This window comes from Caenorhabditis remanei, chromosome II (genome assembly GCF_010183535.1).
Source record: "Caenorhabditis remanei strain PX506 chromosome II, whole genome shotgun sequence".
NCBI classification, from domain to species: Eukaryota; Metazoa; Nematoda; class Chromadorea; order Rhabditida; family Rhabditidae; genus Caenorhabditis; species Caenorhabditis remanei.
In genome coordinates, this window is record NC_071329.1 from 17214502 (window position 1) to 17233607 (window position 19106).

The following is a 19106-nucleotide window of genomic DNA, read 5'->3' on the forward strand; positions in this document are numbered from 1 at the left end:
GAAAATGTCGACAATTCAACGGAAACGGTATTCATCACAATCCAGCAGTCTTACATGCCTTGACCAGTTACAGAATTCGTCAAAATTGGAGCACGTGGGAAGTAATTCTGCTCAATTCCTGATAGTGGAGCCCGGTCACAACTTCGCCTACAGTACGTCTCTTGAGCTTCGCGTAGGCGCCGAAATTGCAATCGACGCAATCATTCAGTCGAGGTTCCTTATTGTCATTTATAACCACAATAGACGCTTATTTAGATTTGACACATACATCCATTCTAATGGAACAGGGAATCGAGAGGAAATTCATTTTTTAATGTCTATCCCTGAAGAATTTGGCGTAAGTGGTACATAAGTGTTACTTCAACATTTTTTTTCCAGAGCATCGTTTTCAATTCTTTTTTTCGAAGAACTTGAGACACTGAAGAGAGACGAATTTATCCGGCCCTCCCGAATAATTTCATCTCGATTCGCATCCAAGTGCTTCAAGCAGGATTTCAGGTAATTTCATCGCTTGAAACACACACACACACACGTACACTTTCAGTGCTCCATCAACAACAGTTGGTTCAAGTTCTTCGAGAAACATTTGGAAGACTGTTTTCCATCCCGTGCAATAGTTTTTTTTTGAAAAAATGTGAGTTTTTTCTAATTTTTTAAATATATATGCAAAAATTTCAGCAAAAACTGAACGAGAATGCACTTTTTATTTCACAGCACTTGTAAACTTCAACTTTGATTTTATAATTTCGGTAAGTTTTAGACTTTAGCATCTGGTCATATCATCATTCGAATTGCATATTTCAGATCTCTGATGCCCCGTAACGTTCTTTGAGTTCCTCTGACGTAAACATTATTCTAGCACCTTCCATATAGTGACCAGCTCCCGGTACTAACTGATAAGGCATTTGTATTTAACCCCTGCCACCGACCAGTCTTGGTCGGTTCTCTTATCTATGTTTATTGGACATAATGATGTCTAACTGACACTGAATAAAGATGATGATACCGCTACACTAAAGGCATAAGAATCTCTATATAACAGGGTAGCGGCTTGAATGATTGTTGATAAATGGATTCAAGAGATCATCAGAAGAGGAATGTGAGTTTTTTGTTTGTATACTGTAGCTAGGGTTACTGTAGTCTGATCTATATTCAATTGTTTCAGGATAATACGATTCATATCACTTCACCAGGATGGGATCACTCAGGATATCCATTGCTTTGGTATGTTTAAGGATTTTAAAAATGATCAAAATTAATTTTAAGTATTTCAGATCTTAAAAGAAGAGAAAATCACCTCAACACCATTATTCGATCAACAGTCATTCCATATATTTTATTTTTTTTTGTATTTTATCCTAAATAAATATTTAATCCGAACCACTGTTGTTCAAAACTTCACAAAAAATAGTTCCCATCTATTTTTAGAATTGTTTCCGCTCCTCGGTTATCAGTCACTTGGCACATTGAGAAGGAAACACTGATAAGAAAAGAGCATGGGGTAGCTTCAGGAACTAAAATACTGTGCACATCCTAGAGAGTGCTAGAGAAACAGAAAAGAGATAGGAGCAGCGCCTCTCTTCCAATTCATTCCGTAATGTACCTGTTGGAGTGAGACTGAGTTTGTATCGGTCGATTTTATTGTATATAAACTGATTTTTATAAAGTTCTGAGTATTCGTATTTATTCTTCTGCTATTGAAATGTATAAATTTTCGAGTGATCTCTGTTATCAACTGGTATTGAATATTTTCTGGTGAAATTGAAGTGAGTTTTTAATGTAAAAACTGTATTAGAAGGAAATGTTCTTCTATTGTTCAAAAACACTCGTCCTTCTATTAAAGGGACCTTTCTAATACAGGTTTTACAGTATACATGTACTAATAATTTTGACTCTTTCAGAATCTCAATCACGTTCGTCAACAAAGCATTTTGTATTTTTGGACACATGCTCGAATTAAATGGGGTGTGAGTTTTAAAAAATGTATGTTTGACTTCACTAATTTTTGTTATTTTTCACAAGGTCAATTTATAGAAAAAGTTCAATTCTCGTCAACTTTCTATGCCAGTTAAGGAAAAATGGAACATTTCATGCAAAGTAAGTTATTGATTTAATTTTAAAATGCCGAACTACAAATTTTAAGATCGAACATAAGAACAGCACGATATGTGTTAGATGGTGCAATTTTTTAAATGTGAGTCAAAGTTTACAAAGATTTTTAGTGCTACAGTAGTCCACATCTTTTTTTCAGAAAAACAACCGATATAACCCACAGCTGTGGAACTTTGGACGAATGTGGGTCAAACATTGATGTCATATCGTACTAATGGAAAATAACTTTATTCTGTTCTTTTTTCTAAATAAATGAATATATGAGTACCTTTCAAATTTTCAACTTTCATATTGCCTGTCTGTTTGTCCAATCAACTTTTTTAATCGCAGATTGATTCCTTTGAACTTCAGAGGTATCTGGAGAGGGGTGGCAGCTGTCTTTCTGGCGGATGAGAGAAAAAAAGACCGAGTCGATTATTGGCAGCTGCTCTGTCCATAATTGCAAACCGGGCCGAAACGGGGCGACACGGGCCGGCACGTAACTCGCTTCAAACTGAGTTTTATGAGCTGAAAAATATACCAAAATGTAGATCTCAGCGAGTTCTATATCCGTGACCTACTACGGGCCGGATGGCTATTCGTTAATGTGCCGCGGGCCGGGCTAGAATGACTTTTTTGGGCATGTTCGCGTTTTTTGGCACTTTTTCCCGGCCCGCGGCACAATAACAAATAGCCATCCGGCCCGTAGTGGGTCACGGATATAGAACTCGTCGAGATCTACATTTTAGTCTATTTTTCAGCTCATAATATTCATTTAGACGCGAGTTACGGGCCGGCCCGGTTTGCAAGTATGGCTCTGTCCCGGGTGAAAAGACATTCCAGGAGGAAGGGGACCAAAAATCAGATAATTTTAGATTCCAGGATTCTGGATTCCAGGATTCTGGATTCTGGATTCTGGATCAGGGTTCTCGGTATCCTACTCCTCCAAGTTACACAAGAGATTCCTGAAGTGCAAATTCTTACTGTAGCTTAAAAGTGCATAGAAAAAGTCAGAGGGGGCTGCTGGATTCACCATGCTAAATACTGGGACTCTGAATTCTACAATTTCTAAAACTGGCTTATTTCGAAAACAGGTTTACAAAGTTTTATTGAAAAAATCATTATTAGTGCAATATTTAAAAAAAAACTCCGATCGATTGCAGAGACACCGGATAGAGAAGAAGAGTGATCCCGAACGGTATATCACTGAAAAAATTATATTTATGAACTGATTTCTAATTTTTTAACTATTAACTCACTATTTTCCTCCAATCACTCTCTATTGAGCAGTTGTGTGCACTCTTCAGAACATTCCATCTGAAAGAAATAAATTATAATTATTAGCTAATTAAATTTTTATTAACTTACAAAAATACTCATCATCTGGATTCGTACCACACCTCTTTTTCACATAGCTCAAATTTTCCGTACAATTCGGAAATACCAGTAACAGAATATTATATCACATTAATCACAATAAATAAAAATAAATTAGGATTTCAAAAAAAGCATAATATATACAGGGGCCGGCTCACAACACAAGAAGCCTCAGAACTCCAAGAACAGATAAATTTCTAAATGACTCAGGACTCGGGAGAGTCCCGGAGCAGGAGGCAGCTGCTCCGCTCCGTTCCTCCTGGTGCCAGGAAAAGTGCACGAGGAGTTTTTGAAGGGATTCTATCTTCTTTTCTCCAGTTTTCCTGCGTCTCTAAGTTTTTCTTAGCCCGTTCGACCGACAGCACAAAATCCGAGAACTTTTCAGTTGTTTCATCAAAGTTTCTTATTCTCGGTTTGTACAGGCCAGTCGTTTTCAAAACTTTAACATAAGCATCCACCGTAATTTCGTTTTTATCCCGCAAATATGCTTTCAATTCAGACCGTTCGATGATATCGAAACCACCCGAGTCCTTGATACCGAACTTTTTAAGAACACGGTGAATTCTGGGGTCAACGTTGTCCTTGGTATAAGGCACCAATATTGAAATCTCAAAGTTTTTAGGACGTAATGTTTACGAAACATGTTTTCAAAAAAAACTTTTATATACACTTATACACAAACAAGGGATCACAACATTACACAATAGAATGCAGGGAATGGGAACAAGAACAAGATTGTTTATCGGAAATCGCCTTTTTCAGAAGTGTCGAGATGATTGACGGCTCCAAATCATCGACCTCTTCTTCCCAGGCTATTTCTCTGATATCAGAAATTGTTTTGACATCGGCGAGAATTTTCGTCTGAAATTATCTTCTTTTTTTTTCAAAAATTTGCCTATAACTAACCTTCAACTTTTCCAAATTGTACCTGATGGCCATTTGAAACTTTTTCTTCAGCGTCTTCTTGGACACATCCAGAAGAAAATCTTCGCATTGCCGGATGGCAACTGGAGTGTTGTACATGTCGGCAATGAGAAGAATCCCTTCGACAGTTATCTCTGGAAAATGGTAACTATGCTTGCGAAGTACTCTTTGAGAATTACCATCAAGAACTTTTTCTCCGTAGAGAAGTACCAGGAAGTGCTGGAAATCGTCAGCATCGATTCCTTCCAATTTGATCTCGGGCATGCTCGATTCGGAGTAGCCTCTTAAAAACAACGCTCGGAAATAATCCGATTGAGAGGACAGGTACTGAAATTTAGATAATTAAGAGATAAAAATGTTAATTCAATTAATTAATGAACTCACAAATTTTGAGACATAGAACTTCTCTCCGTTGACAACGAGAATGAGATCCGACACTTCTTTAGTTGTTTCATCGAAATTTCTTAGTCTCGGACCAAAGAGACCAGTTGATTCGAGAACTTCCGCATTGAGCTCTACTTTAAGTTTGCCATCCTCGACGAAATCCGATTCCAATTTGGACCATTTCATTTGGAATCCATTACTATCACTCCCATTGTTATTTCTGAATGTGGCTATAAATTTTTTGCTCGTTGTGTCTCCGGTATTAGCCCCAAATTTGAATTCAAAGTATTCTTTAATCGTCGATTCTCCTATACTCTTAGGCCATGAACAGTATAGCACGATTAAAAAATCTTCCGGTGCGTGTTCAATACAAAAATACCTGGAATAAACACATAAGAATTATATTCAGTTGTAATATTTACCATTGAACTCCAAAGTGCTCTTCTTTTTTGCTATACACATTTTTGCCTACTTCCAGACCCAGAATATTTTTGAAAGTGTGTTTCAGCAAAAACCGTTTTCCAGTTTTGCGGATTTTTTTGTTCTCAGTCTGAAATTTACGTTTTATGAACGAACACAAAACAAAGATCTAGAAAACTCTTTTTCAACTCACCTTGTCAACTTCGACGACATCTGTGTTCGGTTTATGCCGTTTAGATTCAGGGCTGCCAGGCATATCGTTGTTTTGTGACATGTCGCTGAAATAATAGACATTGGTGGAGGTAACTTTTTAAAAGTAAAGAAGAACGAAAGAATAATTAATAAGCTAAATGAACGTGGAGTGGAAAAAACAGGAACTAAGAATTATAAGGTAAATTTAGAATTAATGGGTGAATTAAAGGAATGAATGGAACAGATAGGATAGCCAGTTGATAGGCGAGAGAGTTGAGCTAGTTAACAGGAGAAGATAGAGAAAAAAAGACATGCTGAATTTTGTGAACGCATTGTACGAGAAAAGTATAATTGACATTTTTATGCTTACTTTTAGGGTCCGCCCCCAAAATACGAAAATGGCTGGTAGAGACTTTCCGATAGGTTCAATTTCAAGAATATGGAGAGACACTCTAGTCAGGATTAGCAAATTCGGGGCCGTCTCTGCCCGGCCCGCAACAAATGTGCACAATTTTTTCGAAATTTTTGGTAATTTTCACTTTAAAAAATAATCATAATTGTCTCCTACGTTTCAGTTTTCATCGTTATTCAAAAAAATAGCCGAAAAATCGACTCTTACTAGATAAATTCACAGAAATCTCGCATTTTTTATGAAATTAAAAAAAAAATTCTACATGAGTCGGCCGATCGGGCCAGACCGGCCAAGGAAAATTGTTCAGTCGGCCCGGCCAGACCCGGAATTTCACAACCCTGGGCCTAGAGACTTCTGTTTTAGGAGCGGGGCCTAAGATTCTAATTGAAATTACCAGTTCATATTATTTAAAAATGTCTACTTGGCGTCATTCGAAGGACCCTGGCGTCGTCTGAACCAGGACTGTGCGAAAAATATAAGTTTCAGAACTGAATTCTTGTTTCGGCCGTTGCCCACTGGACAAGAAAAACTATGAATAATTTCTGGTTTAAAGAGCACGGCCATCATCAGCAGTGGACTCTTACCAGTATGGGAATGTTTGATTCAATGAAAAATACAGATAATCGAAAGCGGAAGGTGTTCAAAAATAAGTTTACTAGTCAAATGGAGCTTTTACAGAGATTAAATAATTGGAGATGTTTGCTACAGTATAAGCTGAAATTTAGGGGTGAAAAATGACATAAGCCTTAAATCTGGGTCCAAATCGATATAATCTTGAGATAAATAGAATTGATTCAGACGAATATAAGCAAAAAATAGATGAAGATTGATATTATGAAAATTCGCGAATCGCCAAAAATCTGTTCATTTTTTTAAATTCAGAATAGTCGATTTGAGATTATTCACCCTGGCCCGGTCGGTCCGGGTTTCAGTTTACAAAAGTTGAAAATTTGAACTTTTCAATCTTCTTTACTTGAAAAAATCAAATTTTCTACTAAGTTTGCTATTAAATATCGGTAAAAACTCGAGTGTACGAGAGATTTTCGACTATTTTTGATAAAAATTTTAAAAATTTGGTGAAAAGTTGGCACATATTCTGAATCCGAGCCAGGCAGAGGTTCTGCAAGTCTGTTTGATTCTGTGTCGTAATCGAAATAATCTTGAGAAAAATAGAACTGATTTAGGCGAATATGAACAAAAATAGATCAAGATTGATATTATGAAAATTAGTTTTTTATTTCCTTGATTCAAAAAACTGGTTCTCAATAAATTTTCACTAATTTTAGACATTTTCGCATGTTTTCCTGCCTAACTACGACTATCATTTCTATATTGGATTTAAAAAAGAGGTTTTTTCACTTTTTTGTGAAATTTTTGGTAATTTTATAGGTTTTTTCATTTGAAATTCTAGAATTTTGCGTTAAATTATTTCTCCTTCACGAAGAATGTATATGAGCTGTAAAAGGCTAACAAAAACGCGTTTATTCAGATAAAAACCAGAGAAAAAACCCAGAAATTCGATTTAAAAAAAAAGAAATCCTGCAACGACACTCCGAAATGACGCACCGCGTGTTGTTTAGCGCCACGATTATTTATTGGATTTTTGTCGATTTTCAGCGTTTGTGCTCGATTTTCAGTCAAAAATTAGTGTTTTCGTGTGTTTTTGGTACGAAAATCATAATTTTCATCACTGGAGCTTCATTTTAAGTGTAAAAAACACGAATTTTGAACGTAAATACTCCGATTGTGCGAAAAAATTATTTTTGCCCGTTTTTTAGCTTTATTTTTGTTGATTTCTGACTTTCGGAGCTGATTCTCTGCGTTCATTCACTGTTTTTTGTCGTTTCTCAACATTTTTCTCTATTCCAAAGCTGAATTCGTTATCATTTTGTCTTCGCCAAATTTTTTTTTCAAAAAATATTTTTTTGTTTCAGTGGTGGCTCGATAAGGATGATGGGACAGCGACGAATCTTCATCAAATTGGTCGGAGTTTTCAGAAAATAAAGAAAATGAATCCAGAGTGAGTTTTTATTTAAAAAAAAAAGAAAATCTTGGAAAAATAATGTTAGAAACGCAAAAAATTGATAATAAAGTGTCGTTTAGGTAGTTTTAGTGATAGAAATCATGCGAGATAAGGGAATTTTGGGTAATCTGATTGTTTGAAGTCAGAAGAAACCATTTTGAAAACACATCCATCGGAATGGTTATAAGTTTTCAATATGATATGTTTCGAAGGGTTTCTTGTTTTTATGCGAAGTATAGTGTCAGTTTTATCCAGTCTAAAATATCGTGGAGTTACAGTAATTCTAGTGGTGATTCTTACATTAGATCTTGTCCAAACTCGGCTATAAAATCGTCCATCGGTTTGCCCCCACAACTGGAAATTTTATGAGTTGACCCAATTTTGACATCTCTTTCTATCCATTTCCGAATGATAGCAACACCAAGATCATGGCTGAAACTCACATCGATCCGCCAGAATTCGATAGAGTTCACCTGGAAATTATGAGTTTTTTAGATTCGGAGGATTTTGATTGACTTCCGATCGCATTGTGTGTGATTAAGATCGATCGGCTTTTGAAAGCGTTAAAAGGCAACCACCCATAATTTCCGGTACGTAGACCTGAATTTCCGAAAGTTCTGAAATCGATTTTCTGCAAATTTAGCCGGAAAAGTAGTTTTTCAGTTTCCGAAGCTTGTCTTCATAGAATCCTCAACTTTTGATTCGGAATCACTTTTTCTTCACCGGATTTGTGAAAATCCGAAAATCCTTTTTCTTCCCCAAATTTTCAAAATTCGGAGAAGAAAAAAGAAGATTGAGAAAAAGAGATTTTTCGATGTATCCTTTTTTATATGACTGTCCTCATCCATAATCCTCAACTTTTCATTCAGAATCTCTTTTTCTTCCCCGGATTTTCGAAAATCCGAAAATCCTTTTTCTTCCCCAAATTTTCAAAAACCGAAAAAAGACGAACGAAAAGAAGAGATTTTTTGCTTATATTTCCTGTGAGAGTTCACCATAGAGAATATCTGCTAGTGAATGTTTGAAAGCTGTCAAATTAATTGTCAGCCTGAATCATCAGAAACCTTAAAAGATGTGTTCTTGTTGCTCCAGACGGTTTCTGGTGACTGTAGAAGACGTCCGCCCAAATCTGATGACTTCTGGAAAATGTAAAGTCCTCCAAGATTCCGAGAAGACCCTCCAGCTAGACTGATGAATTCAGATTCTGAATTTCAGAAGTCGTTGCACAAAATCAAGTTGACTTTTGTTGAGAAAAAGTACACGATTGCAATAAAATATATCATCTTTATTAGTTTCGAAGAATAAAATCAGTTATTTGGGATTCTGGAAAATAGGAAGATACTATTTTGATAAAACATTTCTTATCCCATTTGTATGTCACATACAACACCATATGCTTTTCTTTGTCCTTCATCTCCATACGGACTAAACTTGGCGATTTTTGAACGCTGAAAATGATCGGCTGAATTTCGATAGAGCGCACTTTCTCCATCTCTCAAGTTGAGAATCTCAACTTACACTGTATAGTCTTCCATTCCTGATATGAAGTCGTCAGTCGTCCGATTCTCGTAATAGTTGAAAAACATTACCGAGCCCACGTCTACATCGATTTCCATCCATTTCCGAGCGATCCTCTCGTAATCTGGAATTGTCTCAACAGTCAGATTCCAGAGTTTGATAGAGTTGATCTGTAATTTCATGTTTCAGCTGGAAATGCTGCTAACATTGGCTCACCATTGGGTAAAGTACGAACTGATTGATCGGAAACCGTCCTTCATGACCTAATGGTTCATATTCCAGTTCGAGATGTTTGATTGAATTAGGTGCAAAGTTATTCAAAAATCGGAGAGTTTGGAAAGTAAAGGTGCCGGAAACGGAATCGATCTGATAAGGGGAAGAAGCGACGAAATGTTGAAGATGTTGATAAAAATCATCCGAAATCAATTATTCACATCATTGAAACTAAAGGAAAAAACTCACAATCGGCCCAGGAAAAGTCGAATTTCCCGAGTTTAACAGTGTTGAAAATGAATGAAAGAAGTGGAACAATCATTGACTCGATCTGATTCTCTTGATAATAAATGGAGGTTTTAGGTCTGAATCCAAAATTCAGACGAATCACTTTTCTTCTGCACCAGCTCCTCATTTTAACAGATTCCCAGCTGAACTTTTGAGCTTCAGCTAGACGACGTTCTGTGTGAGACGTGGCACGAAGACGGTATCTGAAAACGAAGTTTCAGTTTACATTGATATGTAGGTATCAGATATACTTACCGTGTCTTGAAATCCATGAATCGAATACACGACAGTTTCATTTCCTCCGGTAGAAAGTTCCAGTTCTCGAATTTCGACTGTTAGTCATCTGGAATAACAGTTCACTTCATTCACAAGAAACTGTCTGTTCAGTTGAGAAAATAGTGTATTTGAACGGTTGTTCCAAATGGCGGGAAATCAATAGTGTGTTCCGATAGAGCGCGTTTGCCCTCTCTCTCTCTTTCTCTGTGCTCCCCTCACTCTTGTTCCACCTTCTTGGTTCAATTGTAAAATGCTACATTACCGCTCAAAAGTATATTAATTTTCGATTTTTTTCTGTTGAAAAGGTCCGACTTTGAGAGTGTGTCATGGTTATACTGACTGTCCCATCGAATAGATTTTTAATGGATCTTATAGATCAAAAATAGACCTCCAATTTTGTAGTTGGCAACTTTTTTATACGGACATTCCCTAGAGAGCTATGGTCATTTTAAGACGACAGCTCAAAAATCGCACTATTTTACACTGAAATTGGTCGATTTGAGGGAGAAATTACTTTGACGATATGTAACTTGCTAGGGAGTGTCCGTACAAAAAAGTTGCCAACTACAAAATTGGATCTCTACCTTTGATCTGTATGATCCATTAAAAATCTACTTGATGGGGCAATATGTATAACCATGACACAATCTCAAAGTCGGACCTTTTCAACTGAAAAAAACCAAAACTTAATATACTTTTGAGCGGTACTGTATATCGATCTCGACCCTGACTTGAGGCTATGTCACTTTTCTTCAGTTTTAGTTTTGACTTATCCACAGTGCTTGAAACGTGACGGAGTTTGGAACGAGACGCCAACTTCCCAGTTTCTCGCTGTCGGTGAAGACGGTTTGGACTGCAGTGACCATCTCCAATAATTCACTCTGAGTTCCGTTTGACCAGTAAATATTCCGTTTTTCTCGTTTATAACAACTTCCCGCTTTCGATTATTGTAATCTGTATTTTTCATTGAATCAAACATCCAAATACTGGTAAGAGTCCACTGCTGATGAAGGCCGTGCTCTTTAAACCAGAAATTATTCTTAGCTTTTCTTGTCCAGTGGATAACGGCCGAAACAAGAATTCAGTGCTGAAAATTGTATTTAATGATTGAATTTCAGGTTTACCAGCATTGAAACATTTTCTGCAGACTGCGAAAAGATCTGAGAATTCAAAAAAGTGTAGTTTCAGAATGGAACAAACAAGTATTTTCTGAACAAAAGATTTGCTTCCAACAACTATAAAAGAGCGGAATGGGCAGCCAACAATATAAGAACTGATTAAAAGCGAAGATTTATTGGAATCGTGTGATGAAAAGACATGTTACGATGGCCCATTCCATACTTTTCATCACACAAATCTTCGCTTAAAGGCGCATACGCTCTTCAATTTTGACGTTTTGTTAGATAGAAAATGAAGTTTTACACAATTTCACCAAATATTGGTCGAGTAATTGCCGAGAACGAGTCGCTGCGAGAAATTCGGTGCTGATTATCGAATTTTTGACAGATTTCCAAGCCACAAGCTGATGTTCTTGAATGCGAACAATAAAAAGAAGTCAACCTTTCGTGGTTTCAGGACGACGAATTTCGAGATAAAAGATATTTTCAGCAATGGAGACAATTCACAAACTATTAGAAAAAAACAGTAAAAAGAACAAGAACCGCGAGACAAGAGTTAGCAAAATAATGAACACTGATTCTTTATTTGAACATAAATGCTTAGGAAATTGAGTTTATAGTCATATCTCGACCGTTTTTAGTATTTTTTAGATTCAAAATGAAGCTTAAGTCATGGAAATTATGAATTTTGAGTGAAAAATCGTCAATTTCAAATAAATAATATTCTAAACTCCATTTCCTTCTCGTTTTCAGCTCTCAAATATTGCAAAAAAGGTGTGCAAATTGAGGGGAAACTTTTCAGAACAAAGACGAGATGAAAATTGCGAGGCGACATTTCTGACTACATAAAAACTGTATTAGCTGGAACAAAATATTTATTAGAAGATTAATTTTTAGCTGATTTCTGGCTCAAAACTTCTTTTTCGAGAATTGCCGCAACAATTTACTAGTTTTCAAAATAAAAACCTGTAAAATTCCTTTCCCGCTATTCAAGCAATCGAATTCTGAAGCCGACGATGTTGTCACTGTGACAAGTCAATGTTGAAAGAAGAATATGAAACCCGAAATAAAAATTAGACCATTCGGAAAGTGAACAAATCATTGGAATTTAACGAAAATTCGCAATAAACATTTTGAAATTAATATATTTCCGTTCATTTATAGGTGATTTCAATGGTTTTTTGCTTCAAAAAACTTGCAAATAACATGAAATTGACTGAAAAAAGATAAATAATTCAAAACTGAAAGTGATTAAACAACACGCAGAGCGGAATTTCGGAATGTCGTTTGGATGATGATTTAACTTTTTTGGTGGCAAGAAACAAGTGTAACAAAGCAAGAAAAGAAGGATTACGAGTTCAACGCACGGTATTTTCAAATGGAATTTAGAAAGTGAGTAATTGTCAAGAATTTATCGAAAAAATTGTATTCGAAAATAATTAAATGTCTTTTTTTCAGACAAAAACGACGAGTACCGTGCGATGAACCCGCCTTCTTCGAGAATGAAGGTAATTTTAGCATTCTAAATGTGTCAGCGAGATTTTTTCCTGAAAAAACACATTTTCGGTTATAAATTCTGAAATTTATGTTTTTGTAGTAGAAAATTTCATTGACTTTCTACCATCACAACGGCCACTTGCACAAATAATATATTTTCAGAACTACTCGACATCTGGACAAACTGACACACAACGACAGACAAGCGCAACAACAAAAACAATCGAAAATTTGGTGAATTTGGGCGGCTGAGTTCCGAAAAATGAGGAAAATTCGACAGTTTTGAGAGAAAAAATGTCGGGCGACGATTGATGAATTTTTAATGTGGAGAATTCGAATTTTGAAGTATAATGAGCGAAAATTTCTAGTTGTTTAAACGAAAAACGTTCTGAAACATAAGTTCCTATAGTTAAAGTCAGATTTCTATCCGAAAAATAACTTTTGAAACACATGGTATGCAAATTCGCTCTATTGAAAAAAGCTGAATAATTATCGGCACGACACGCTTCTTACAACTGCGCTCTACCGAAACCGAAGAAAATAGTGTGCAAAATTGAGAGAATCGGAGAAAAACAGGCATTTTTCAAGGGAATTTCGGTAGAGCGCGGTTGTAATAAGCGTGTCTTGCTAATATTTATTAATAAATTGAGAAAATTTTGAACAAATTCGCATATTCTTCGAAAAAAACTGAATTGTAAAATCAAAATTTTGCAGCAAGACACATTTAAAACCATACTTGTCAAGGCACGGTACGAAGTGTTTTGGCGCCAAAGTTCAAATGTGAAATTTTTGAATTTTTTCGCGAAAAAAGTCAAATTTTCGACTATCATTCAGAATTAGAGGAAAATCTGAAAAATCATCAAAAATTGTCATATTTTTGATGAAAATTATTTTTGGAATTTAGAAAAAAAATTGGAAAAAAAGGGCGGGGCCTTGACAAGTATGTAAAAAACCAAAGAAATTGAAGAGTTTTGCATTTAAATATTGCCTTTTCCGTATTTTTTCGAATCTCCAATCATTCTCGCGGATCTATTTCGAAAAATTGTGCTCAAAACACAAATTTGGTGTTAGAAATTGAAAATGAACTTGCAAGAATTTATACTTTGTATTGCACAATATACCGAAACTTCCGAAACTCCACATGAAAATTCACAAAAATCGCCGATGTTTACCTCGAAATAACAGAATTTTCCAGTGATTACAAACCCCTTCATTCGATGGTATTTACCTTGGTTTTACCACTGAAGGAATTCCCCCCAAAACCAAAAAATAATTGATACTTGCATAGAAAAACGGAGGAAAATAGCTGAAAGAGTTGGGGTTGCTGAAACTAAATGTCAGGGACCTTCTTTTTTCTTCGGAAATTGAAAAAAAAAACTTCACGTCATCGGATGCTTCTTTTCTATAAATCATTGTTTCCCTTTGTCTTCTACCTCAATTATTTTTCGTCCATTCATCTATTCTGAATGGAAATTGTTCAGAAATAAAAATATTTTAACAAAAATAAAGAGCATGAAGAATGAAACAATATTTTCAGGAATTCCGAATATCATACAGCTAGGCAACAAGAAAACACTTACAAGAATACGTTAAGTATGCCAACTTAATGTAGGAAAAGCTGCTGGAATAGAGAAAAAAGGAGTTTTCGTGAAATTTCAGATTTTTTGAAAAATAGATTACTACATACAAGAACTTTTAAGTTAAGTCATTTTCAGACAAAATTGCAATATTTTTGTTTCTTTGAAATCTTATCAGCAATAGAAGTACCATGAGAATTTCGCATTATTCAAAACAGATTAAAAATTGTGTCTTATGATTGTTTTCGCACCGAACGAACTTCGAAAATCTTATGACACACGTGTATAGACTACGAATTGCTTCAAGCCATTTTTATGGGAAACTCCAGAATTCTATAACAAGTTCTCAAGATGGTTCAGAAGTCTCTACGTTTTGATGACCTGGAGTAGTAGGTTCCGAATACTTACAAATAATTGGTATAACTGATGTTCTGACTCAAGATCAAACTAGTTTTTTGCCTTGTTTTGAACTGTTTGAATCCGAAGTGTCATAGTTTTCGAGCGAGAGTGTAGTTATCTAGAGGACTAAAATTGTAATGAGGAAGAATGATAAGATTGACACATACACAACATTTTGAGGATAATACTATTACCCTCTCGTAGAACATTCTTTCGAAAACATCATTTCCAGGCCAGTAGGATAACGGAAACGGGTTGGGTTCGGCCAAGTGGGTCCTATCAGTTTTCGATTATCAGTCAGGAAATTATATGATGAAAGAAGAAAATCCGCTACCTGGATAGAAAATTTTAGTTTGTGAAGAATGAGGAAGCTTTTGCAAGTTTATATTCCCATAAGGTCAAAAGATTCTAACTTTGGCCGTTTTCAGTGGAAATCGTCCAACTTTGAGACTGCGTCATGGTAACTCTGATTGTCCCATCAAATAGATTGTTAATGAATTATACTGATCATTTTGTATTCTTTGGTTTCTAGTTTGCAACGACTCATTAGTTACTATAGAAACGTCAGACTAATTGTGAAGAATGTTGAAACCGGAAAGTCTGAAAATGAATTATTTGCTCATTGAGAAAATTTGACATGAGGGAATTCCAAATGTCAGAAACCTGAGGATTTTCAGTTTCTAAATAGTTGAGATCTCAATTTCCAAACGTTTGGAATCGAAAATACGTTTGAAACAGAGAGTTTTAAAAGTTTCTAAACAACAAAAAAACTTGGGAAACCCAAAACAAGTATAATTTCTGGAATTTGGGGAAGAAAAAGGATTTTCAGATTTTCAAAAATCCGGGGAAGAAAAAAAGATTCTGAATCAAGTATTGAGAATTCTGAATGAGGAGGACAGTTATATAAAACAGAATACAGCGAAAAATCTCTTTTTTGGTCTTCTTTTTTCTTCTCTGGATTTTGAGAATTTGGGGAAGGAAAAGGATTTTCAGATTTTCAAAAATCCGGAGAAGAAAAAAGAGATTCTGAATTGAAATTTGAGAATTCTGGATGAGAACAGTTATATAGAACAGAATACAGCGAAAAATCTCTTTTTTGGTCTTCTTTTTTCTTCTCTGGATTTTGAGAATTTGGGGAAGGAAAAGGATTTTCAGATTTTCAAAAATCCGGAGAAGAAAAAAGAGATTCTGAATTGAAATTTGAGAATTCTGGATGAGAACAGTTATATAGAACAGAATACAGCGAAAAATCTCTTTTTTGGTCTTCTTTTTTCTTCTCTGGATTTTGAGAATTTGGGGAAGGAAAAGGATTTTCAGATTTTCAAAAATCCGGAGAAGAAAAAAGAGATTCTGAATTGAAATTTGAGAATTCTGGATGAGAACAGTTATATAGAACAGAATACAGCGAAAAATCTCTTTTTGGTCTTCTTTTTTCTTCTCTGGATTTTGAGAATTTGGGGAAGGAAAAGGATTTTCAGATTTTCAAAAATCCGGAGAAGAAAAAAGAGATTCTGAATTGAAATTTGAGAATTCTGGATGAGAACAGTTATATAGAACAGAATACAGCGAAAAATCTCTTTTTTGGTCTTCTTTTTTCTTCTCTGGATTTTGAGAATTTGGGGAAGGAAAAGGATTTTCAGATTTTCAAAAATCCGGAGAAGAAAAAAGAGATTCTGAATTGAAATTTGAGAATTCTGGATGAGAACAGTTATATAGAACAGAATACAGCGAAAAATCTCTTTTTTGGTCTTCTTTTTTCTTCTCTGGATTTTGAGAATTTGGGGAAGGAAAAGGATTTTCAGATTTTCAAAAATCCGGAGAAGAAAAAAGAGATTCTGAATTGAAATTTGAGAATTCTGGATGAGAACAGTTATATAAAACAGAATACAGCGAAAAATCTCTTTTTTGGTCTTCTTTTTTCTTCTCTGGATTTTGAGAATTTGGGGAAGAAGAAGGATTTTCGGGTTTTCAACACAAAAAAGTTGACCACTACAAAAATGAAGCTTTATTTTCCATTTGTATAATTCATTAAAAATCTACTGGGTGTAACAAACAGAATTACCATGCCGCACTCTCAATCTTGGACAATTTCAGCTGAATACGGCTAAAATCCATAAGCTTTTGAATTCTCTTCATGTTCCGTTCACTTTTCGGCCATGTTCAGGGCAATATTCAGAAATCTCAAAGCTTCAGATCCTAGACTACTGTAGATTTTAGATAGAAAAATTCAATCAATCTGTGTATATGTATGATTGCCCAACTTACATCAGCAAAAATTAGTGTAAGTTGAATAAGCAACAACTACAGTAACCTCATAATTCATACCATTCAGTTGAAGAGCGGAATGGGCAGCCAACAATATGAGAATTGATTAAAAGCAAAGATTCTCTGGAATCGTGTGATGAAAAGACATGTTACGATGGCCCATTCCATACTTTTTGATCACACAAATCTTCGCTTAAAGGCACATACACTCTGATATATCAATTTGGTCGGGTGCTCTGAAAATTTCGCAAGCCTACAACCCAGTAAATACGGAGAGTCGGCTCTTAACCCTTTTAAAAACCGGTACTTTGGGGAGTGATGGTCATATATAATATAGAGAAAGCCGGTCGAATACCTTCTCTCCAATGAGAAAAGGCTTGGAATTGGAACATATAAATTGAATTATTTCAGGTTTCCCAACATTCCTTACAGCAATCAACACGTTCATGAGCATCTTCTGTGATCGTTTCAAGCTACAGCAATTGCCAACTTTTTTACTTCAATTTTTAAATGTTTCATTTATTGGATTTCGTCCATTCATTTCGTTTTTACCAAATGAAACTTTTACTAAAAATACTTTGAACATGACTGGAAATAACTGAAAATTATTTTTGAAATCGAAAGTATCGTGAACAGTTTTTGGATTCAAGAAAACTTGAATTCCTTAAAATTGCAGAATCATGAAGTTCGATAAACTTCCGTTGCTTGTCTTCGACTGCATTCTGCCGCAATTCGATGGAATTTCACTGTATGACGCTAGAATAAAATTGTTTGAATTTTTAATTAATTTCAGATTTTCATTGATGCAAACCAATCGGAGGTACAACGCCTTCGTCAGAAGTCACTTCCCGGCTCTCCAGATCCCAGAATTCCAGTACGATGTTCTGGTCCAAGAGAATAAGATCACGGTGTCAATTACTGACGAAGAACGCCAAGTCTGGGGAATACCCCTTCTTCCAGCCACCAGTGACGCTGACCTGGATCTTATCCAAGATCACCACGTCATCGAAAATGTCGTGGTGGACGGGAACACCCAAGGTTTGTTGAATAATAATAATTTGTTAGTTTCGATAACTTAACTATCACTCTTCTAGACGACGGAAAATGGTTGGAAACTGTTCGACTTGGAAATGGTGAAGCCACCAAAGCTCGTCGTCTGGAGTTTCGAGGAGACATCAAAGCGGAGTACCAAGCCAACTTCTTGAGTGGAATGGACTTTCAAGTGGTGAAAAAAGTCAAGATGCCACATTTGGCACCTTTCTTCCTTCTCGACGATGAGAAGGTAACCGGCAATCACATTTTCCGCTGTATAGTTTCCGCTGTATAGCTCCTCTTTTTGATTATCAATTTAATGAGTCAAAACCATAGAGAAAACTTTGAAACGCTATGAGTTTCAGAAAACTGCTCCGATCAGATGGATCGTTCTGAAGCGAGAGGAGGAAGACAAGCTCCACGAGGTTACCTTGGGTCTCTTCGTTCTTCGCACCAAACAACAACTTCGTCCAGGACTCGAAATTCAATTCAACACAAAGGACCCATTGCCTCTCTTCAACTGGAGCCTTGGAGACGACATCATCAAGAAGAACCCCACCGAAAATGTCAGCATCGTCCGTGTTCCAGGACTTCGTGTTTCTCTCACGAGAGACTTCATGCGACCGGACTTCTGGCTCTTTCAGGTGGACAGACGTCGTTTTTCTCGTCGTCACTGGTGATTCGCTCGCATCTCTTCCCTTCCTGATCCACCATCCTACCTCTCCACTTGATAACCCCACTTTTTATCTCTCAATTCAAAAAGTAATTTAAAATCATTAATTTTAATTTTTATCTCTCTAATTGTAACTCTCCCAGGAATACATTTTTTCGACCATCACGGTCTCCCAGTCTCCGAAAAAAGAGCTGCAATTTGCTCATCCGTTTCTGAGAAAGTAACAAAAAAATCTGAAAATGTTCGAAATTATTTTGATTTCTAGAAAACTATTGAGCCAAATGTGAAATCAGAAATGTGTAAATATCTCTAGCTCATGTTATTTGTTGGATAACGTTAATAACTAAAAATTTTAGTAGAAATTCACGAAATCAAAAAGAAAAATTACCATATCGATCTGAAATAATATCTAAAACCAGAATTTTCG

At 35.8% G+C, this 19106-nt stretch overlaps 3 protein-coding genes across 3 annotated transcripts; 1 reads left to right on the top strand and 2 right to left on the bottom strand.

Moving 5' to 3' along the window:
* Positions 1 to 4164: 4164 nt before the first annotated feature.
* On the bottom strand, positions 4165 to 5470 carry GCK72_007609 (uncharacterized protein; the record flags this gene model as incomplete). Its single annotated transcript, XM_053726325.1, has 6 exons — positions 4165 to 4329; positions 4375 to 4526; positions 4572 to 4719; positions 4777 to 5155; positions 5199 to 5326; positions 5390 to 5470. 6 exons carry the CDS (start codon positions 5468 to 5470, stop codon positions 4165 to 4167), a joined length of 1053 nt encoding a protein of 350 aa, XP_053590519.1.
* A 3641-nt stretch (positions 5471 to 9111) lies between these two features.
* On the bottom strand, positions 9112 to 10138 carry GCK72_007610 (uncharacterized protein; the record flags this gene model as incomplete). Its single annotated transcript, XM_053726326.1, has 5 exons — positions 9112 to 9271; positions 9342 to 9511; positions 9558 to 9604; positions 9804 to 10045; positions 10098 to 10138. 5 exons carry the CDS (start codon positions 10136 to 10138, stop codon positions 9112 to 9114), a joined length of 660 nt encoding a protein of 219 aa, XP_053590520.1.
* Positions 10139 to 17654: 7516 nt separating this feature from the next.
* GCK72_007611 (uncharacterized protein) lies at positions 17655 to 18686 on the top strand (the record flags this gene model as incomplete). Its single annotated transcript, XM_003107305.2, has 4 exons — positions 17655 to 17722; positions 17768 to 18012; positions 18069 to 18256; positions 18372 to 18686. The coding sequence occupies 4 exons, from the start codon at positions 17655 to 17657 to the stop codon at positions 18684 to 18686; spliced, it is 816 nt and encodes a 271-aa protein (XP_003107353.2).
* Positions 18687 to 19106: the final 420 nt, after the last annotated feature.